Below are 23872 nucleotides of genomic sequence, written 5' to 3' on the forward strand. Positions count from 1 at the left end.
AACTTTCAAGAAAAGAGTTAATTTAAGGAACAGAAAAGAAATAAAATTTGGGGTATGTTGGTGTATGTTGTAGTCTCAAGTATTGGGGAGGCTAAGGCACAAGGGTCCAAATTCAAGCCAGTCTGGACAAATTAGCAAGACCTGTCTCAAAATAAACTTTTTTTTTTTTTTTTTTTTGTACTGGGGAGTGAACCCAGGAGTGGTTTACCGCTGAGCTGTATCCCCAGTCCTTTAATTTTTTTTAAATTTGGAGACAAGGTCTTGCTAAATTGCTTTGGGCCTCACTAAACTGCTGAGCCTAACTTCGAACTTGGAAATCTCCTGCTTCAGCATCATGAGTCTCAAAACAAAACTTTTACAAAAAGGACTGAGGATGTAGCTCAGTGGCAGAGTGGACCTGGGTTTGATCCCAGTATAATAAACAAACAAAACACTATTCTAGTAGTTGTGCAACGTTTTAAAATAGAAAACAAAGTTCAGAGTTCAGGGCACCTTCAAATTTGTTAAAAGCACTGTTTCAAAAATTGGGGAATATACTCTTTTTTAAAAAAATATTAATTTTGTTGTAGATGAATATACAATATCTTTATTTATTTTTATGTGGTGCTGAGGGTCGAATTCAGTGCCTCACACTTTCAAGGCAAGCACTTTACCACTGAGCTATAGCCCCAGCCCCTGGGGAATATACTCTTATGGAGATCAGGAATATGTGATGGTTTTGGTGGCTCATGCCTGTAATACCAACTATGTGGGAGGCTGAGGCAGGAGGATTGCAAGTTGGAGGCCACTCTGGGCAATTCTGGAGCCCCTTTGTCAAACAGCGAAAGGAAGTAGGGGAGGAGGGCTGGGGAAGGGGGAAGTAGCTCAGTGGTAGGGCTTTTGCCTGGTTTAATCTCCAGGAGGCACGATGGGGGCAGAGGGGAAAGAAATCAGGATTATATAATGCCTTTTTCAGAATTCTCATTTTTTTTTTAAAGAGAGAGTGAGAGGGGGAGAGAGAGAGAGAGAGAGAGAGAGAGAGAGAGAGAGAGAGGGGGAGAGAGAGAGAGAGAGAGAGAGAGAGAGAGAGAGAGAGAGAGAATTTTAACATTTATTTATTTTTTCTTAGTTCTCGGTGGACACAACATCTTCGTTTGTATGTGGTGCTGAGGATCGAACCCGGGCCGCACGCATGCCAGGCGAGCGCGCTACCACTTGAGCCACATCCCCAGCCCCAGAATTCTCATTTTGTTACTGAAAATATGGAAAATCTTTATGGCATTGGAAAGAGACAAGTGGCCCTTGGAAGTATACAGAAGTGCAAGGTTTATTCAGCACTGGTGTGGGCTCAGTGGAGTCTTTTTCAAGGCTGAAGACAGTTCTTTGTTCTCATTATCTTTTATACAGTACATCCTACCAGGTTTCAAGACTTCCCCATGCAAGTAGCCTTGATTTCCTTTCACTCTTTCCAAGCAGCTGTGGTTCCTGCCACAGCTGCTGAGGAAGCATGAATACAGAAGCAAACTAGCAGGTTGCAGTTATTAATAGATAAAAAAGAAACATCTAGGAAGGAGTTACCACTTCAATTTCTTTCCCCAAATGCCACACAGCTCAGGTCAAATTATAAACAGGAAATTGCAACTTCTCTAAGGCAAGTTTTTCTCATTGTTAGATTACAATACGATTAAGGATAGAGAACTCGGGTTTTGCGTTGTTTGCAAAGACGCAAGTAGGAAGCATAGAAGGTGATGCCCAAGCAACACAGCTATTCATGAATTCAGGCAGGCAGTATGTACATTGGTTAGCTTGTATTCTGAATTGTATTTCTTACTAGGCATTTTCTACCAGGTAGGCCTTGGTTAAGTCATTTTCCTTCGTAAGTTTTAATTCCACTCAAAAAATATTTAGGGGGCTGGGGTTGTGGCTCAGCAGTAGAGCACTTGCCTTGCATATGTAAGGTACTGGGTTCGATTCTCAACACCGGATATAAATAAATGAATTAAATAAGGGTCCATCAACAATTAAAAATATTTTAAAAGTATTTGGGATGTGTCAGGTACATAGGGGACCCTCAGTTAAAAAAAAAAAAAAAGGCAGCATTCCTGTTCCCAAACTGGTCTTAACAACAATCCAGTGGCTGAGGGTATAGCTCAACAATTTAGCCTAAGTTTAACATTCAGTAGGCCCTGTGTTCAATCCCCAGGACCAAAACCAAGACCAAAACCTCATAACAAATTTGAAACACTGAAGATGATCTTACTTGTAAAATGAAAATCACATCCATTGCCAAGTGATGTGTGGCTTAAACAAGATAAACCAACTATAGCCCACTCAGCTCAATGCATACCTAGAGACTGCTTGGCAATGCACGACAGACTTCAGTTTGGGTTTCACTTTATTTTCACGTGATTCCCTCCTCGTAACCAGGTTGGCTCACGAAGCCTCACCACTTAAGGTCTGACAAATGGGTTCTTAAGTAAGCCAGGAACCCCCGCGCAGTGAATTCTTGCGGGCTAGACCCTCTGGGGGGCGCTTCTTGCCCTCAATAACCATTTACTTTCAGGACCTAGAACGCCGGAACAGGTACATTCGCGGTTAGGCGGGCGTTTCCATTGGCTAATCTCGCTCTGAAAGGCACGTTTTCTCCGCCCCCTTATGGTGCTGTCCAATGCGCGTCTCTCTGCTCCGTTCCGCCCCGCCCCGCCCCGTTGCTCCGCCTGCCTAGTGTATTCCGGCTATTGGCGGATCTCCCGGGCCGAGATGGCGGCTGTGCGCGTGCGCGCTCTCTCGGAAACTCTTCCCTGGAGGAGGAGCGATTGGGAAGGCCGGGTCCTCTCGGCTCCGGTGGAAGAGCAGCGGAGAAGCTGGGCGGAGCTCCAGGGCTGGCGACCGGGCTGCGGAGGGGCCTGCGAGCCGCTGCTGAGCTGCGTACTGCTAGGGCGGGCGGGCGAGCGAGCGAGCGAGCTTGGCCGAAGGAGTCCACGCGTGCTCGAGCTGAGCTGCACGCTCCGGCGGCTGCGCTGCTCGCCAGTGGCTACGTCGCGCCGGGATCTCCAGCATGACGGAGCTGAGGCAGAGAGCGGTTCGCGAGCCGGACTCACCGCCTGAGGACAAGGTAGCGGCACCGTCCGGGTGGGCGCGGCCGGGGCAGCGGAGGCCCGCGGGGAGCGCGCGCAGCGGGGTGGTCCGGCTCTCTGACCCTTTGTCGCGGCCGAGAGCATTGGGCCTGGGCAGCACTGAAGGTCCTCCAGGGCCATTGCAGGGCACGGCTGTGGATCGGGTTGGGGATGGTACCCTGGGGGCGTAAGGAGGAGCGCGCAGAGATTGCGCACGGCTGCCTGCTTCGCAGGGCTGGTTGGGGCATCTCCCACCTCCCCGAGGCCTTCCTGGGTGAGAAGACTCGAGACCCCGCAGAGCCTTCTCCGACAGGAGGCTCCTTTCAGCACGACTTCAGGCTCATTGCTCTTGTTAAAAATGTTATTTGGGGTGGGGAAATCGAGACAAGGCCATAGGATTTGTCTTCTGGGGGATTTAAATCCCTTCTTGAAAGTTAAATCCTGTTGGCTTTGATCAGAGAGGTGTCTTGACTCACGCAGTGAACCAGCCGGTTAGCAGGTGTTGGAGGGTCTACTTCCAAAGGGTTGTTTCCTGAGCCAAATGTGGGCTTTGATGGGGTAAAGAAGGAGGCCATCTTGGCGGGGATACAACCGGTTGGGGGGTGAGATGGAAGAGGGGTGGACTCCTTTGATTTAATGTGAGGTTTGCGTAGGGAAGTTGAAGGTGAAGGTGGTTGTGTTACTGTGAACGTTGAATGACGACATGAAGATTTGGGATTTTTGCGGTAATATTTATGCTTTTCAAGTTAGTAGTGGTCAGGAGCAAAAATAAATTATTATTGTTTCCCTCCAGTGTCTGGGGATGGAACCCAGGACTTTACACGTTAGGCAAGCACTCTACCACTGGGCTACATCCCCAGCCCAGGAGCAGTGTGCTTGGAAAATGATCATTCAGTGATGTGTAGAATAGACAGGGGGAGCCTGAATCAGAATGATGGAGACTGCTTAAGTCGGGGGTGACCTGCAGATGTTTTCTTTGACCAACATGTTCTCTTAAAAATCAGAAGATCTCTCCCAACAATCAGAATTTCTTTCTCTTTTTGGATTATTGGAGAATGGGCTATCACGTTCTCACCTGATTAATTGTCTGGAGCTGAGGGTCATCTATTCCTTAGCAATCCCTGTTGCCTTAAACTAGCTCCATAGCACCCACTCATGTAGCCTGTACTTTTTGATTACTGAAGGAAAGGGAAATCAGGAAGGAAGTGATTACATGATTTGTTGACAGGATGTCAATAGAATAGTTTTACAAGGAGGAATGCTCTCATGAAAAAAAAATTTTAAAAACGACTCTCTTGTTATTGTGTAGAGTGGATCATCCAAGGAAACTGTCCATTTTGATGTTTAGGATATATTGGAGAAAATTTAGGGCTCGGGGTACAGATTCAGGAGTTCATTGCAAAGATAAGGTACTTTGCAGTTTACTCCTTCGGATGAATATCCTGGTTTAGTCCCAAACAACTCTGTACTCATCCTGGTTGGTGAGTGTTCATGTGTTTGAAGGTACTGAACCCTTGTTTAAGGATGAACTCATGCTTGGTGTTAAAGGGATTCTGTGGACCAAGAAGGTGTGAGAAGAGGGAGAAGGATGATAGCTGGTGAGGCTGTATTTTTGAAAAGCTAACTGTAATAACAAGATATGGTAAAGCAAAACAAAAACAGTCCAGGGTTTATGAGGTGAAACAAAAGTTTTACCCTCTCCACTCCTTGGATCCATCCTCCAAAGATAAAGTGCCAGTTGATTCTTAATTTTTCATATTCATGTTTTAGGTAGGGAGGACTCCAGGAGCTGTCCAGCTAAAGGTGCCTTAATAATTACAACTGTACTTGGAACTACTTATACAATGGAAGGATGCCTGGGTCACGAGGTCCACTAGGTGCTTACCATTTTCTAAAATGCAGCAGCAGCAGTTATGCCTTCTGTTAAAAGCCCGATGTAGTGCTGGGGCTATAGCTGAGTGGAAGAGTGCTTGCCTAGCATGTGTGAGGTACTGGGTTTGATCCACAGCACCACATAAAAATAAACAAATAAAGTAAAGGTATTCTGTCCATCTACAATTACAAAAGAAAGAAAGAAAGTAAGAAAGAAAGAAAGAAAGAAAGAAAGAAAAGCTAGTCCATTACCCAGAGCAAAACAGTTTCTCTCCCATCATTATTTCTGAATTATCACATATGGGATTTTAAAATAAGGGTACATTTATTTGACTTTGAGTGTATAAAGTGTTTTTAAAAGTTGCATTTGTTCTGTTTCATAACTTGGGAAAAAAACCCTACCAATATCCTTGTGTTATAATCCAAGGACATTAGAAATAATAAAATAAGGGTGTCTTTCTAGAGAAATGAATTGTGAAATCGGAACTTTCTTATTTCATAGAAAAATCCAGAGAACAATTTTTCAGGTCACTTCTTTAAAAGAGCTAGAACAAGTTTGAAAGATTCCTCAAAATGCTACAGTTGCTTAATTGTTGTGGCAAAGCTATCTTGTAAATAGAAAATCACTAGTATCAAAATAATCTGAAGAATGTGTTTATAAAAGTCAGCAGGGGTATTGTTATATTTAGCATCCTAGAATGGAATTTTCAAAGCCAATTGCTAATAAAGGAAATGTTCTCCTCTGAGATCTGTGCTTATAATTTTAAGGTCCCAAAGCACAGTATAGTTATAGTTGCCAAGCACAGAAACTTGGAATTTAAGCTTTGGGAATGATTTTTTTCCTCTCCAACTGTTCCCCCCCCCCCCCCCCCAGTGGAGCTTAGGGAAAAAAAAAAAAGGATGAAATATGGGGCAAAAAATTGACATCATAAAATTTATTGTTGGATTGGCATTTCAGGAGATTTTGAAATTAAAGTTTTAGGTTTTCTTCTTTAAGTAGATGTTGAAATGCTATTAAAATTAGAACTTTACTTGTTTCAAGGCTTCCTTTCTCAATAAAGGAAACCAGTATGAAGTAAACGACATCATGTAGAAAGGGGAGTTTATACTTTAGCTGAAGATAGTGGTTAAGAGCAGAGGATTATAAAGAATGAAATTGTGGCATTTGCTGGTAAATGGATGGAACTGGAAAGTATCACATAAGTGAAATAAGCCGGACTCAGAAAGCCAAAGGTTGAATGTTTTCTCTGATATGTGGAGGCTAGTACAAAATAAGGAGTGGGGGTGGGGGAGAGGGAATGGGGTGGAGAATTCCATCAAAAAAGAAGGAAGACCAGTGGACTAAATGAAAGGGACTGAGGGGGAGGAAGAAGAGATGAGATAAGGAAAGAACAGAGGAATGAATTAATCTAACCTTTTTGTATACTGTGAATATGCCACAGTAAATCTCACCATCATCTATACCCATAAGACACTAACAAAAAAGAAAAAAAAGTCTAGAAGTAAATATCAGAAAGATCAGTAGAGTTGAGGGAAGGGAACAAGGAGAGGGAAGAGGGGAGAGAAAGGGGATATAATGGGGACTGAAGTTGAGCAAATTATTTTCCATGCTTTTTAAATTATGTCAAAATGAATTCTAATGTTATGCATAACCAAAAAGAAACAAACAAAAAAGAGCAGGGGCTTAAGTGTCAGCTAGATCTCTCTTGAGCCTGGACCCTGCCACTTAGCAGCTGTGTAACTTTGAGCTAATCATTGAACTTGTAAAAGTCTCAAATTTGTTCATCCCTAAAATGGGAGTGATAAAATTTCCCATGCTCATAGAACAATTGAATGGAATTCAGTGAGTAATTATGTTTCATACCCAGGGCAGAGCTTGACACATTGTAATGACATGTCAGCTATTGTTGCTTCGGGTAAAATAGTTTTTTAATAGGAAAAAACTTTCAGTCTTACAAGGTGATTAAATCTTAAAGTTATTAGTGTTTGGAATAATCTACTTACAGTCATCACTTTCAAGTTTTATAGAAAGAGTTTGGACTGCTGGGCATGGAGGTGCTTACTGTAATCCCAGTGACTTGAGAGGCTGAGGCAGGAGGATTGCAAGTTCAAAGTCAGTCTCAGCAATTTAGTGAGACCCTGTCTCAAAAAGGACTGGGGATGTGACTCAGTGATTAAGTGCCCCTGGATTCAATCCTGGTTATCCCTCCCAACCCCTGTGCTTCCCCCAAAAGGAATTTTTGGTACTCATATCATAGTCAGGACTTAAGTATAGAAGAAGCACTGAGCATTGCTGTATGCGGTTATTTTCTTTCTTTCAGAACTAGTGAGGACTTTAGTGAGTAATTAAAACGAACTATTGAAATCAAATTTAAGAGCTATTACCTGTTTTAGATGTAGGAGGATTCTCCCCCCCCCCCCCCATATCAGGGATTGAATTCTGGGGCATTTAACCACAGAGCCACATCCCCAGCCTTTTTATTTTTTATTTAAAGATAGGGTCTCGCTAGGTTGCTTAGGCTGGCTTTGAACTTGCAATCCTCCTGCCTCAGCCTCTCAAAGTGCTGGGATTATGGGCATGTGCCACCGTGCCAGGGAGAAATGCATTCTTTAAATATATATTTGTACATATAGACGTGTGTGTGTGTGTGTGTGTGTGTGTGTGTGTGTGTATGTGTATTTGTTTATTTTTTTGGTGCTAGGGAACCAGCCCAGGGCTTCACATGCAAGCTAAGCAAGCACTCTTCCACTAAGTTAAACTTTCAGCCCTTTGAAACTTTTTTATTTTTCTTTTTTACATTGGAAAGCAATTTGGGAATTGGAAAAGCCATCTCTGGTGCATTGTGGTATACACCTGTAATTCCAGCTACTTGGGAAGCTGAGGCAGGAGGATCACAAGTTTGAGGCTGTCCTCAGTAATTTAGTGAGACCTTGTCTCTAAGTTAAAAATGAAAAGGACAGGGGATATAGCTTGGTGTTAAAGTGCCTCTGAGTTCAATCCCTTGTACCAAAAATAAATAAGAAAGAAAGAGAAAAAGGAAAAATAAAAATAGAAAAAGAAAAAGTAGTAAACTTTAACTATGGTTTCTAAGCCTCACTAGGGAAAAGAGGTGAAAGATTGCTTTGTCATATCACCCGTTATTCCAGGTTTCTAGTTTATGTTGATCAAACAGTATAATTTTATTTTAAAAGTTCGATTACTTCTCAATTTACAACTATTAAAATTCATTTTTTTTCAAAAACCTAATTTTGTTTAAAATGTTTTGTGATTGCACAGGTTAATATATTTCATTAGAAGAATTAGTACCTGTTAAAAATGTTAAATCACTCATCATATGTTATTAGAAAGGACCTTAGAGGTTATTATTTTATAGGAGAGAATACCATAACCCATAGAATTGAAGTTTTTGTTCAAGTTTACATAGTTGATTTGATACAGAGTTTTTAGTAGTATGAAGGGCTTCTAATTCCTTTTTATTTCCCCTGCATTATGCTACATAATGCTTTCTTCAAGAATATAGAATTAATTTACAGACTTTAAAAGCATCTCCATTAACTTTGAAAAGATGCCTGAATATCACCTATTTTTCTTATTGACTTTAAATCAGAAAAATAGTCAAATAAGTCTTTGTAAAGGACATATATAAAAATAAAAGTAAGCTGGATGTGGTGGCACACACCTGCAATCCCAGCAACTCAGGAGACTGAGGCAGGAGGATTGCAAGCTCAAAGTTAGCTAGCTTTAGCAACTTAGCAAGACTGTGTTTTAAAATAAAAATAATAAAAGGGCAAGGGAATATGGCCGTGGGTTCAATCCTCAATACCTAAATAAATAAATAAAGGTCTCAGTAAGTGTGGAGATTTTATAGAAAAGCATTTTTTTTTAATAGAGAATGTTGATTAGATCAGGTTTTCCCAGTTATTGGGCGACTGGTGATTTATATATTTTGAAGCCCTTTCCTGGGAGTGGCCACTGGAGTTCTTGAAAGGAACTCCCAGAGTGATGCTCGGAGACCACAAGACTCCACTCAGAATAACTTAGGTGAGGCTGCCTGGAAGAGTACTTTCTGGTTGATAGCTTTTAGTACCAGAACCATTTGTTCTGGCAACATTCAGTCTTTCAGTATTCAGCACTTCTCATTTGCTGGCTCCAGTCTGTTGTATGCAGTGTCAGTGCTCATGAGGATGCTACCCAGGACTAATTTTGATTCTCAATAATCCATTCTTTTTCTTTTTTTGCTTATTTATTTATTTATTGCTTATTTAAAGGAATCATTTATTTATTTTGCATGGTACTGGGATTGAATCCACACATACCATGTAAGTGCTCTATCACTGAGTTGCCCCTCACCCATCAAGTAGAAATAATGAGAAGATCTTTGTTTATGTTATTGGTACTGGGGATTAAATCCAGGGATGTTGAGCTACATCCCCAGTTCTTTTTTTGTTTTTTATTTTGAGACAGGATTTCACTAAGTTGCTGAGTAACTGTTTGAAAAAGTTTGTGTCAGTGTTTTCAATTTTCCCATCTTTTCTGGGATCTACATAGGGAGAATGTATTTCTCCACCTGGTGTTAACTTAATACATGTGTTGTAGAGTCTCACAGACCTTCTTTACTGGTGCTGGAAGCTGTTGGGAAAAAGTACAACCATTCCTCTGGTTTATAAGAGAACAGACACCGACTCTCAACTATTAATTTTGCCAGGGTCTTGTTGAATGAATACTGATTGGATCCTGGCATTGAGCAGAGTTCCTGCCTTCCAAGTTTTGTCACATGGTGACCAGTTGGTAGGGGGAGTAATGAGATGCCCCTACAGAATCCCTATTAGCCAGCTTTTCATGCCAGTCACTGATCTTTGTCCTATGTTGTTTGCCTGGTAGTGGGAATGGCATCGGGCCTGCTAAGTTGAGTGACCTTCTAAAGAAAGTTTAACTTTGTTATGTTATTTTAACTAGGCAGTGCCTGGTTCAGAATTTGAAAGGAATGAAGACTACTCCTTCCTCACTCACTTTTCCCCAGAGACATCCCCATGCCAGGTAGTAGTCCTCATAAGTGCTGTTGCCTGTGTGGAAGGACCTGACCTGTCCTGCCAACATCAGACATCCTTTTGATTTGCTGCTTCTGGCATTAGCTCCTTTGTATCAGGTTCCCCCAAGCACTAGTTTGGGGCTTCTTTGTGAAGACTTTGCTGTGTTTTTTTTTTTTTTTTTTTTGGGTGGGGTGGGTGAGTACTAGGGATTGAACATGTGGGCGCCTAACCACTAAGCCACATCCCCTGCCCTTTTTTGTATTTTATATAGAAACACGGTCTCACTGAATTGCTGAGTGCCTTGCTAAGTTGCTGAGGCTGGCTTTGAACTTGCAATCTTCCTGCCTCAGCCTCCCAAGCATCTGGGATTACAGGCGTGTGCCACTGTGGCTCTTGGCTGAGTTTTTGAAAGAGCAACACTTTCTGTTCTTGAGTTTCTGGCATTGAGAGGATGTTTGTCATGAATCCTGGACCCCTCAGTGGGTGACTTTTGGAGTTTTGGCCCCACAGTCTTATGTCCTGCTGGTCTGGTCCTATACTTTCGGTGGTCTACAAGCATTCTTATGTTCCTTAGTCACCACAGACGGACTTCCTCACAAGTTTGACTTCTATTGCTCTCCACACTGACCCTCATTCTCCAGTATCCTCTGTAAATAGAACCACAGATTCTTTAGTTACTTTGGCTCTAAATATGTTAGTCCTGTGTGTTTCCTCTGCTTCCTGCCTAGTCCTGAATATAGATTCTAACCAGGTGTTAACTGTATTCCTTTTCCTTGCTTTTGCACATTTCATATAGTTTCAAACTTGATGCCTGCCTGGTAGTTAAACTTTCTTATTGAGCATTCTCTGCACTTCAGGATTTGCTCTCAGCACCTTCCATTCATGTGCATGCCTTCTATGAAGTCTGTATATTAATCCCTGTGTGTCTACCAGGAAAGCGTTATCTGGGCAGGGTTTGCATTAACATGTGGACTTGATCTCATTCTCTCCCCTTCTGTCTTGTAGAACACATCACCTCCTCCCCAAGGGACCAGCAGGAAGCCCAGGTCACTAGCCATTGTGTACAACTCAAGTTCAGCATCACAGTTTGATGCCAGTAGTCTCCTTCCTGGATCAGGTGATTGTGCACTACAGGGTTATCTGTTCGTTCTCTCTGTTCCAAGTGGAATTGTAGAAGAGGGACAGGATAGAGGGGGCAGGATAACCTTTTCTGACTAGGAATGGGAGACACACAGCAGTGTCTTGGCTTACTTCTCCCCTTAGTGGAAATTTAACTTGTTTATGTTTAGGTAGAGTCTATTGCCTGGGAGGCTTCATTTTAGGTTGAGTAGATGGGGGCAGAATCCTCCAAATCCCAGAATGAGAATTCTCTGTGCTGTAGCCATTAATTCACACTATAAGCTTAAATTAACCCATATGGTATATTTGGTTTACTGAAACCTTCTGGGTTTTAGACTTGGGGGATGGCCAGGTTCTCTGTAGATGAGTCTGGGGCTGGAGCAGTTGTTTCAGGTATACAGACCTTCAGTTTCTCTTACAGTCCCTACTTGCTCTGTCTGTCATTCCATATGTCAAACATTGGTCCAGGTCTTCTAGGTTTCAGAGGGCAGAATGTTTCCATTTCCCCTTGAGCTTTCCTGAAGCGCTTAATTGGCCACATGTTATTTCATCCATCTTAGCTCTTTCAGTACCAGGGATTTAACCCAGGGGTGCTTTACCATTGAGCCACATCCCCAGCCCTTTTTATTTTTTATTTTGACTCAGGTTCTCGTTAAGTGGCTTAGGGCCTCGATAAGTTGCTGAGGCTGGCCTTGAACTCATTCTCCTGCCTCAGCCTCCAGTTGCTGGGATTACAGGCGTGTACCACTATGCCCGGCTCTTTAGTCTTTTTTGTTATCTGAAAATTTGTACAACTCTCATATCCACTGATGATCCCTCATCCCTACCATTTCTGTCCAAAGTCATACTTTCATTTCTTACTGTACTCATTAACGTTTATTTTAGTGGGTTATTGGGGCCAAAGGTGTGTGTATGCCGGGGGGGTGGGGTCGTTTACTTTCTTCAACAGGAAATTGAATTTAGAGAAATTGAGCTGGTATGACAACAGAGAAGCAGATAGTTGCAACACTTTTTATCTTTTTTGGGGGGTTTAGTTTTGTTGTGAAGGATAAAGGTGGTTCCTGTTGACTGATGACACTTGTGAATTCTGGGCTTGGTCAAGAGCAAGTGCCTGTGTTTGGTTGGAGGTGGGTGATGGAAGAGGAGAAGCCAGGCGAGTGTTGTGTGCTTTGAAGTTTGAAGGAAGCTTTTGAGAAATGGAAAAGGACAGTGCCAAGTGCCATGGATGTGTCAAGTAGAATAGGAGTAGACACGATTAACCTCACTCGTGTGTTTTTCACAGTGGCTCAGTATTCATTTTACAGAAGACGCTGTCCATCTCAGAAGATAATGGGACCTAAGTTTTTTTAAAAATTTTTTTGTAGATGAATACGTTTATTGTTTTTTAATATTTATTTTTAGTTGTAGTTGGACATAATGCCTTTATTTTATTTATTTATTTTTATGTGGTGCTGAGGATCAAATCTAGGGCCTAGCACATGCTAGACGAGCGCTCTACTGCTGAGCCACAACCCCAGCCTAATACCTTTATTTTTACTTACTTATTCTTATGTGGTGCTGAGGATTGAACCCAGTGCCTTACCAGTTATTAGGAAAGTGCTTCACCACTGGGACCTAAGTTTTTTGAGCAGCAAACCTTTATACATGCATTTGCATTTTTGTGTGTGTGTGGTGCTGAGGATTGAACCCAGGACTTCATACGTGCCAGGCAATCACTCTACCACTGAGCTGCGTTGCCAGCCCATGCATTTGCCAATTTATGGATTTTGCTAAGCTCTTACTTATATTTCTTAGCTTCTATTCCCTTATGAAATAACTAGTCCTATGTGTTAATAGCATGTTTCTTTAAACATTGCAGCAAAATCTCAGGCTTCTATACCAAAAGTAGTCCATGCCCTGTTTAACCGCAAGTAATTAAAAACTCAAAATCATAAACAAGTTAGAAGTATGTTTTGTTTTCTTTTTCAAGTAAAAGAAGTCCTGGAGGTTGGCATTCTGGCATTTTTACAGTGTGAAGAATTTGGATTTCCCTAACTTTTTCTCCTACCATTCTGCGATGTGGCTTTTACCTTAAGTTTCGGGTGGCTGCTGGAATTCCTACCATTGACATCCATATTTCAGTAAGTAGGAATAAGGAGAAAGAAACCTATTGTTTTCCTGTAAGGATACTTCCTAAAAATGCACTGTCTCTACCCATAATTTTGTAACCTAAAATGATAATCTTGAATTCTTAAGAAATTATGTGGAAATGCTCTGTTGAAGAGAACCAGAGATGGTTCTTCTTTCACAGGTTGACTTGTGATACAAGTTATCCACAGGCACCTCCTTCCTGGCTTGCAGAAGAAATATGTGTTTCCTGGATGATGAAACAGAAACTTGATAAAGATTTTACAGGTACCTTCAGGGTTGGGTTTGAAACCCTGGTGTCCTGCTTGCTATCTGAGGGTCTAATGTGGATGCCACCATGGCTAGCTCTTAACAGCTTGCTGGGACAGTTCTCTCTGGGAAATTAACCAGTTACGCATAAATGCATGACAGCCTTCAAAATAAGAGGTTTTTCATGGAAAAATAGTGAAAGGATAAGGTTGAGAAATAGATCTGGCCTCATTTTGTTGTGTATGGAAACTGACTCAAGGGGACAGGCCAGCCAGCTAGAGTGCTGATTGTCTCTGGCCATTTTTTTCCCATGGGATTAACTCTGAAGGCATAAATCATAAACTGTCTCTGTTCCCTTCAACTATAGGTTGATATTGTCCCATGCTACTTTGAGTGTGAACATAGCTTGAGGATGAACAACGGCCCTCTTGATTGCTAATCTTTTGGCTCCTTTGAGTACAGTCTCTCCTTACAGTCTGGTCTGTGCTGTGTTTGGGCTGCTGTCTGTCTTCTGTCATCTTGGGAGAGCAAAAACCTTGTGAGTTTTGTTATCATATATGCATGTCAGCCAGACACTCAGATTTCTCTTGGAACAGTTGCCATTTCTATCTTCTCCATTCTTTGGAATTTTCTGTATAGAGAATTTTCAATTTGCACATAGTGGTTTTTTGAAAATGTGTCACTGGGGAAAAGCTATTTTGAGAACCTCTGACCAAGAACCATTTTTTTCAGAGATGGCAGCATCTCCTAGGGACTTTTCATCTGGCAAGTGAAATCTTATTGTTATGGGAGTCCTGTTTTGTTATTGGGAGCAGGGCATTAAAGACATATTGTTTCTTAGATTTCAGGGAAGAATTATCTGAGTTATTGGGATTAGTGTCTAAAGCATGACTCTTATATTTCTCAGTGGTCTCTAAATATCCAAACGCTAGAACGAACCAGCAATTTAGCAACCCCTTGTCTCAATATAAAAGTTAAAAATTCTGGAGATGTAGCTCAGTGGTAAAAATGCAATCCTTAGTGTCAAAAACAAACAAACAAACAAAAAACAATAACAACAACAGCAACAAAAAAAACTTTTTCAAAAGATCCAAAAAGGGGCTGGTGTTGTTGCTCAGTGGTTGAGTGCTTGCCTCGCATGTATGAGGCACTGGGTTCAATCCGCAGCACCACATAAAAAAATAAATAAAATACATGGTGTCTCTCTGCAACTAAATAAAAAAAGGATCAAAAAGGTGGTGCTGGTGTGAGCATTCTTCATGGGTATTACTAAAAAATAAATATTTAAAAAAAGAACCTAGGGCTTTACACATGCTAGGCAAGCACTCCACTGCTGAGCCACAACCTCAGCCCCTCATGGCCCTTTATTTTCAGGGAAATTTGGCTCAGAATTTCCAGCTTTCATCACTTTACTTTATCACTAATCTCTCACCAGTTAGATGAATTTGTTCAGTGTTGCTCATGTGATTGTGGAAGTTGACCTTGGGGACTTATTTTTCTGGTTGCTTTGAAGAATGTCATGTTGCCTCACTATTCATTTGTGTGTGACTGACTTTAAGGCCTACCTGGGGTTAAGCTGGAGGTTAAGAATGAATATGATTTGAAGAGTAGACAGAGAATGAGACAGCAGTCCTGAAATGTGATGGGGGACCTTGAAGACTATGGCAGCACCTACGAAGGTGTCTGCATTGAGGATGATATTTTGTCTTCCTTAAAATTATGAAAGTTTTGAAATTATTAAATTTCGTGGAAATATATGTATATATTTTTTGGTATAGGGATTTAACCCCGAGGCACTTTACTACTGAGCTACATCCAAACCCTTTTTTTAAAAAATATGTTTTTAATTGTAGTTGGACACAGTATCTTTATTTATTTTTATGTAGTGCTGAGGATTGAACCCAGTGCCTTACCTGTGCACGGCGGGAGCTCAACCACTGAGCTATAGCCCCAGCCGCATCCAAGCCCTTTTTATTTTTTATTTTAAGACAGGATCTCACTAAGTTGCTTAGGGCTTAACTAAAGTTGCTGAGGCTGGCCTTGAATTTGTTTGTGGTCCTTCTGCCTCAACCTCTAGGTCTGCTGAGATTATAGGTGTGGTTCACTGAGCCTGGCTAGAAATAAATTTTTGTGGAAAATAATGGAGGTAAAAGGAAAGTATAGAAAAAATTTAAATTACCTTTAATTTCACTATCCAGAATGTAACTACTGTTAATTTGTTTTTGGTGCATGTCCTAGATAATCTTTTTCTTATGATTTAAAAATGGCTGTTTGGTGTTTTCCCTATATTTGAATGATGTGAGTATTTGTTAAATTGATCATGGCAGAATTGTTAGATTGCAGGTTGTTTCCTTTACGTATTGCTATGATGAACATTCTCACATATATTATATTTCTCTGGATGTTCACTTAAGGTATTTTTGTTAACATGGAATGACTAAATTAGAGATATAAGCCCTTAAATAAAGGCTTTTAAGCCAGGCTTGGTGGTGCATCCCTGTAATTCCAGCAACTTGGAAGACTGAGGTAGAAGGACTGCAAGTTCAAGGTCAGCCTAGGCAATTTAGTGAGACCCAGTCTTAAAATAAAAGACTTAGGATGAAAAAGGACACTAATGGAATAAAACTTCTGAGACCTGGAAAAAAAAAATTGCAAATGTAGCTCATTGGTAGAGTGCCCTGAGATGAGGATCCTGTACCATACATATACAGAAACACACATATCCCCAGCCCTTTTTATATTTTATTTAGAGACAGGGTCTTGCTGAGTTGCTAAGGGCCTCCCTAAGTTGCTGAATTTGTGATCCTCCTGCCTCAGTCTTCCGAGTCTCTGGGATTATAGGCGTGTGCCTCTACACTCGGCTATAAACAAAGATTTTTAACATATAACTTCTAAATTACCTTTTAGAAAGATGGTGCTTATTTATAGTTTTTTTAAATTTATGTATTTTTTTAGTTGTAGGTGAACACACAGTATATTTATTTTTATGTGGTGCTGAAGATCAAACTCAGTGCCTCACACATGCGAGGTAAGCACTTTTCCACTGAGCTACAGCCCCAGCCCCTTATTTATAGTTAAAAAAAAAATTCTGTTTAGTTGTAGATGGCCATAATACCTTCATTTATTTATTTTTATGTGATGCCTAGGATCAAACCCAGTGCTTCACACATGCTAAGCAAGCACTTTACCAGTGAACCAACCCCAGCCTGTTATTTATAGTTTTGTGGAGTACTGTATGAGTATACTGATTATCTTTAGCTCTGGCCCACAGTGAATATTAATCTTTTCATGTATTCATTCAATCTGATGTGAGAAAAATGCCAATTGGCTGTTTCTCTTTTTCTGTTGGCATTGACATGTTCACATTTTTCTTGATTCCTAAGAGGATTTTTGGTTTTGGTGTTGGGGATTGAACCCAGGGCCTTTCTCACACACTTTACCACTGAGTTTTGCCCCTAACCCCTGCCAGTCATCTTTTGTTTTCCTGTGTCGACATGCTTGTAAAGGCCTCACTTCCCTTCTCATGGAGGTATTTAACTTAGTATTAAATTGTATGTTCTCTTAGTATTTATATAGTTTGCTTTTTTTGGTGTGTGAGTACTGGGGATTGAACCCAGGGGTGCTTTCCACAGAGCTATATTGGTAGCTTTTTTTTTTAATATTTATTTTTTAGTTGTAGTTGGACACAATACCTTTGTTTTTGTTTATTTATTTTTATGTGGTGCTGGGGGTCAAACCCAGGGCCTTGCACATGCTAGATGAATGCTCTAATGCTGAGCCACAACCCCAGCCCTACATTGGTAGCTTTTTAAATTTTATTTTGATACGTGGTTCTGCCATATTGCCTAGGCTGCCTTCGAACTTGTCATCCTCTCGAGTAGCTGGGATTACAGTTGTGTGTAACCTTGCCCAACTAGCTGGAATATATTTTAATGAGTGGTTCAGAGAGATCTGAATTGTAGATTTGTTTTCACAGGGTTTTAGAAAATGATCATTCATTTTTCATAGTTATTCCACTGTGGTAGCCAGGGAATATTTAGGGCAGGGCATGGCAGTTTGTAGGCTGGCTGCTTTAGTAGAACTGTGATATTACTACTATTTCTTGGCCACCCAGTGACCACTTTGCTGTGTGAATCCATTTCTAGAAGTGGTCTTGCTTCATTATCAGAAATATTTTCTATTTTTAATATTTATTTTAGTAGTAGTTGGACACAATATCTTTAATTTTATTTGTTTTTATTTTTATGTGGTGCTGAGGATCAAATCCAGGGCCTTGCACATGCTAGGCAAGCGCTTTACCTCTGAGCCACAACCTCAGCCCAATTATCAGAAATATTGAATCCTTAGCCAAGAATAGTGGCACACACTTACAATCCCAGCGACTTGGGAGGCTGAGGCAAGAGATTGTAAATTCAAGACCAGCCTTAGCAATTTAGTGAGATCTGGTCTTAAAAAAAAAAAAAAAAAAAAAAAGATGGGGTTGTAGCTCAGTGGTTAAGTGCCACTGGGTTCAATCCCCAGTACAAAAACAAAAACAAAAAAACAAAAAAACAAAAAACACAGACAAACAAAACAAACTGCAAAACAACAACAATGAAAACCCCTCCCAAAACAAAAACAGGCTCCTATTTTATAGGGATGAATAAACGGCTCTTCTGAAGTTCAATAACTTGAGAAGTTGGAAATTTGAACCCAGGCGAGCTGAATCTGAATCCATGTTCTTTGCCTTAGGCATTCTGCTTCCTTGGTATTCTGGTCTCCCAAGTCATTTTGACCCAAAGTTTTGCCAGTGGGCTCCTAAAACAAGGAGGACATGTGGGCTTCTCAGAGTCAGCTCTTGCCTTCTCTGTACTGAGTTCCTTGTGGCGGCATGCTGGAAGCAAGTATATCTTGAAGAAATGCAAGGCCTGTGTGCACAGAGCTCTTGTCCTCTAAGACCTGGCTCAGCTTCTTATGTGAAATCCTCCCAACTCCTCCACCCCATTTCTTCATCTCCCTCCCTTCCCTGGGCTTCTGTGGAAATTGGCTGTCCAACCCTCATTAGGTGTGGTCTCCTGCTGTCTTCTCAGCAGATGGTCTCTGGAGTCTGGCCCTTTTGTCCTGCATTTCTGTAGCTCCCTCATGATTCAAAAGGCATGTTGTTTCATGGCAGTTCCTGGCAGGGTGGCAAAACTGTCCTTGGGGAACATAGTCAGAGCTCACAGTTTCAGCTTTCCTCTTGAATTGGTCATGCACTTCTGTTTGGTAGACTTGGCTTATTCCTGGCACCTAACAGTTGTCAGGAGGTTGAGTTGGTGCTAAGTTAGCTGTGAAGATTAGGAACTGCCTGGGCAATGAGTACCAGGTCTCTGGTTTCAGGAGAGATATATCGTGTTTAGTGACTAGTGTTAGGTAGCAAAAATAAAATAATGGCATGTTAGTATTTATTTTTGGTATTGAAGTACCACATTAATATATGTGTTAATGCTTCATTAACCTATTTGTTTTGAATTAATCCCAATATTTTATTAAAAATTGCTTAGGATTTATGAAACTAAAAAGTAAAACGGCACAAAATTTGGACAAACTATAGAGTAGCATGTAAATATCTAAATTCACAAAAATTTATTGCTAAACATGAATTACTCTTCCTATATAGGTTACTAGATAAAGTAATAAAATTTAAATTTTAATCACTGGGCTGGGGATATAGCTCAGTTGGTTGAGTGCTCATCTCACATGCATAAGACCCTGGGTTCAATCCCCAGCACCACCAAAACAAAACAAAACAAAAAAACCCAACTAAAATGCACTAAATTACTAAATTTAGGATTAAGATTTAAAATTCAGTCCTCTTTTAAAATATGTATCAATGGTGCCATTGATTTAAGATTTTGTTTTTTCTCTGTGCTGGAAAACTCTAGAAGGAGGGGAATGATAAAACCACTCAACTGGAAGTCTTCCTCTTTATCTTCATCTTTAAAGAATTTCACCTGTTGTGTGGTAACTTTTAGGCTACTCTGGTGTGGGTATGTAGAGACTGCTGCCTTTTAATTACTGATATGCTGTGGTTTTTGTCTCAAAGACTGTATTTCCTGTTTGTCTTGATGTGCTTCAATTTCATCATTAGTATGGAAAGTCTTAAAACTGGACTAAGAATTAGTCTTCAAGTAGAGGCTCTGCTTTTATTGACTGATTTTCTTCCTCTTCCTGAGGATTATGGAAGGAAAGAAAAAGGCTTCTAAATGAGGACACTGGTAGGAAAGTCTCAAAGTGTAAATGGGACAAGGAGAAAATCATGTCATTTAGGATGTGTACCACACAGGAGTTATTTCTTTATGTTTTAGGTTGTCATTGTGTGTTGCCCTCCCCACCCTTCCCAGTGTGGCTTAACAACTGAGTCACATCCCCAGCTCTTTATTTTTTTGAATTTTGAGACAGGGTCTTGCTGAGTTGCTTAGAGCCTTGCTAAGTTGCTGAGGGTCTTGCTTTGAACTGGTCATCCTCCTGCGTCAGCCTCCTGAGTTGCTGGGATTATAGGTATGCACCACCACAACTGGCTCCATTTTCCTTTTGATCCTGAGTAATAACTAGTGTTTGTATGCTGATTTAGTTCACAACATATTTTCCTGCATTGTCTCAGGACTTTTCAAGATTTTTTAGTCCCGTGTCCCCAGAAATATACTTTATACTGCATCCCTGTACCAGCTTGCATGTGGGAATTACTTGGAAACAGAAAAGTTTCATGAACAGGTACATACTTTTACTATCTGAACATTCACAAGTTTCTGTTCTGCTTGATTCTGTCTTATTCTCCTTTTTTTAAATATTAGTTGTAGATGGACACAATACCTTTATTTTATTCGTTCATTTTTATGTGATGCTGGGGATCGAACCCAGTACCTCATGCATGCTAGGCAAGCACTCCACCACTGAGCCACAACCCCAGCCCTTATTCTATTTTTTGATAAGCTATTTTTTAGAATAACATACATGCAGAAATGTGTACATACCATAATTTTTCAGTGATTTTTTTCATAAAGCATTCACTTCCTGCCACCAGCACCCGGATCAAACAAAATGTTCCAGTTCTCATGAAGGCTTCCACGGGATGGTATGTATTTATTTTTTTTGTGGTGCTGGCAATCAAACTCAGGGCCTTAAACATTAGGCAGGTACTCTACCACCGAGCTCTATCCCCAGCCCCGCACAGTGTCTTCTAGTTACTGCCTTCTTTCATAAATGGCTTCTAGCTCGACTTAATATGGCAACATATTCTTTTTCTTTTTGCTTATTGTGACCTACTGAATTGATTTTAAGGCCCATTAGGTCCCCAACTCATAGTTTGAACAACATGGCCTTATTTTTATCCTGCCAATAATCCTGAGAATTTTTTAAATGAAAAAGCTGAGGCCCTGAAATGATTTGATTTCTCCCAAGCTCATACATTTTAGTGTACTGTTTGCCTTTTCCCTATGCATTTGCTTGTCCCTGAGATGAGGAGTGTCTTGCTTTGGAAAGTCAGTTATGTAACTGTTTTTGTTTTATGTCTAGTTTATCACTTCCTCTTAATATGTTTACAGAATCAGTATTCATTATTAATTTAGCTCTAGTGAATTTCTGATATTACCATTCTTAAGTACTCAGAATACTTTTGGTTTGTGTTTTTGTGAAGATGAGTCAGGTATATTGTTCATGACTTTGAAGGTATGTGACTTGGAGGCTTTCATGGTATTCATCTTCTGGCCTCCCTGATGAATGAAACTCTTCAGAGGCATAGATAACATGCAGATGTGACAAATGATGAATGTGCACAGATCCTTGTCCTTCCTGGACAGTAAAGCTCTGCTGACTTGCAGAGCTTTTCCTTGCCTGTAGGCTTCACCTGTGGAGATATTTCTGTCTATTCCAAATCTCAGGCCCCAGAAGACTTAGCTGGAGGCTCAGTGGTTGAGCTGCCCTGTTATCCCTAACCTTTTCTGGTTGAAAGGTCACTGATCCTAGCCAGCATTTAGACACTCTTGAGAGCAGCTAGGGCTGGTCCCACAGTCCATGCCTACAAATTCTTAATCTAGTCCTGAGACTGAGGACTCTCTCAGAAGGTGAAATGCTTGCTGACTTCAGTTAATTCTTACCTAAGGCTTAATTTTAGGAGCCCCAGTGTCTGTGTTTTCCATTCTTGGTAAAGTTCTCTAGAAGAGAGGCAGCTTGGAAACTTTCTCAAGGCAGGTGTGTGCCAGGCAGAGTTGTTGGTGGCTATGAGGAAACAGCAGTGAACAAAATCTCTTCACTATGGATTTTGTATTCTAGTGCGGGAGACAAATGTCTAATATTGTCAGGTGCTAGTGATGGTATAAAGAATAAAACTGATGTTTCTTAATATGAGGGTAGCATTTTCAAATGTTAGCATCTGAAGGGACCTACCTTCCAGAATATGTTCCAGATGGCTTAGATGTGGACAGATGTTTCTGGCCTTATCTAGAGCATCTCCATTATTGAAGAGAAACAAGTGGATATATACCCAAACCTATACATTGTGTAGGGCAGGATCAAACCATTTAGGACTCTAAAAGCTTTCATATCCCTGTCAATATATTAGCTGCTGCTGGGAAATACAGCTCATTACTACCCTGGATTTTATGGTTATCCCCAGGGCTACTTCCACTCCATATCCTTTAACCTCTGGAGGGCTGAATCGTGGTACCTTGTCTTCATGAGTGGCATTTATATAGTTGTAGCACTAGGGTTGCTTTTTGCATACAAATGCTGACAAGCCAGTATTTTAGGCCTTGTTGTGGATAGATAAGAGTTGATGAATTTGATTCATTAAAAAAAATAACTTATTGTGCTAGGAGCCACAACCAAATAATATGATGCATGGCACTTTTGGTTGTAAGGTGAAGCCAGCTAGCCATTGAATGATATGATTATGTTAAGATTTACATTCATATGGAAATTGGACTCCTGCTGTTCACCTTGGCCTGCTACAGGACTCATGTTACAGGACTCCTGGAGAGTTCCCATTGGTTGGGGAAGGATAGTAGGAGGGAATTCCGGGGGAGGTCCTGGGCCCCGGTTCCGGTAGACGCGGCCGCGTGGGTGGACCGGCTTGCTTGCCGGACGTGTACATGGTATTGGCGGCATTTTCAAAAATAAAGTTTTGTTCCTGCTTGAGTGGCTCGTGATTCTGTGCCCAGCCAGACTGCGGCAATTGGTGGCCCGGACGGGGAACGCCTGAAGCTTAGAGGTGAGTAAAATTGCTCACCCCTGAGGGAAGGCGACAGAATGGGTGACCATTTCAAAAACAATGTGTTCTTGTTTTGATTTATTTTGTTTTTATTTCAAGCTCCCTAGCCCTAGAACCCAGTGTGGGTTCCTCAGTGGCCCCTGACTAAAGAAAAGATACAAGTAGCCCATGACCTGGTCAGACAACAATTAGTGGAAGGACATATACAACCTTCCGTATCCCCCCATAATACTCCCATTTTTGTCATTAAAAAGAAATCTGGTAAATGGAGATTATTACAAGATTTAAGAGCCATTAATAATGAGATGGTTATTATGGGACCTGCTCAATCAGGGATTCCCCAGTTGTCTGCTTTACCAAAAACCTGGTATGTTTTAGCTATAGATATTAAAGATTGTTTCTTTTCAATTCCAATTCATCCCGAGGATAGTCCACATTTTGCATTTACTATCCCTGCACTGAATCATGAAGGTCCTGATCAGAGATATGAATGGAAAGTACTCCCTCAAGGGATGGCTAACAGCCCAACTATGTGTCAAATTTATGTTAATAAAGCAATCCAGCCACTTAGAAATCAAAATCCTGAACTACAAATATTTCACTATATGGATGATGTGTTATTGGCACATAAAGATAAAAACACATTGCTAGAATGTTATGCCACACTTACAAACTTATTAAAAAATTATAATCTAGAGATAGCAATAGATAAAGTACAATTAAATCTTCCAATTAATTATTTAGGAGTTCTATTATCCTCAACCATGGTCCGTCCACCAAAAATTCAAATACGAGTAGATCAACTCAAATCACTTAATGACTTTCAAAAGTTATTGGGAGACATAAATTGGATAAGGCCTTATCTAGGCATACCAACAGGAAAGTTGGGACCTTTATTTGATATTCTAAAAGGTCCATCAGATCCAAATTCACCCCGCATGTTAACGCCTGAAGCAAGAAAAGCATTAAAAATCATTGAGACATATATGGAAAATATGCATTTGGATAGAATTGATATAAGTTTGCCTTTATTATTTATTGTACTACCAACAAAAAATATTCCTACAGGAGTATTTTGGCAAGAAGGTCCATTATTGTGGATACACTTATCTTATTCTCCTAACACTATTCTTACTAGATATCCTGAGGCTGT

General features: G+C 40.7%; 1 protein-coding gene across 1 annotated transcript in view; it reads left to right on the plus strand.

Moving 5' to 3' along the window:
* The first annotated feature begins 2771 nt into the window (after positions 1-2771).
* CDS2 (CDP-diacylglycerol synthase 2) overlaps positions 2772-23872 on the plus strand; it is a 69020-nt gene continuing 47919 nt past the window's right edge. Inside the window, exon 1 of the mRNA XM_081293085.1 lies at positions 2772-3094. Coding sequence (XP_081149211.1) covers positions 3038-3094 — 57 coding nt within the window. The 5' untranslated portion in view covers positions 2772-3037. The remainder of the gene's footprint in view (positions 3095-23872) is intronic.

The sequence above is a fragment of the Spermophilus citellus genome (assembly GCF_964194105.1).
Source record: "Spermophilus citellus genome assembly, chromosome: 4".
Taxonomy (NCBI): Eukaryota; Metazoa; Chordata; class Mammalia; order Rodentia; family Sciuridae; genus Spermophilus; species Spermophilus citellus.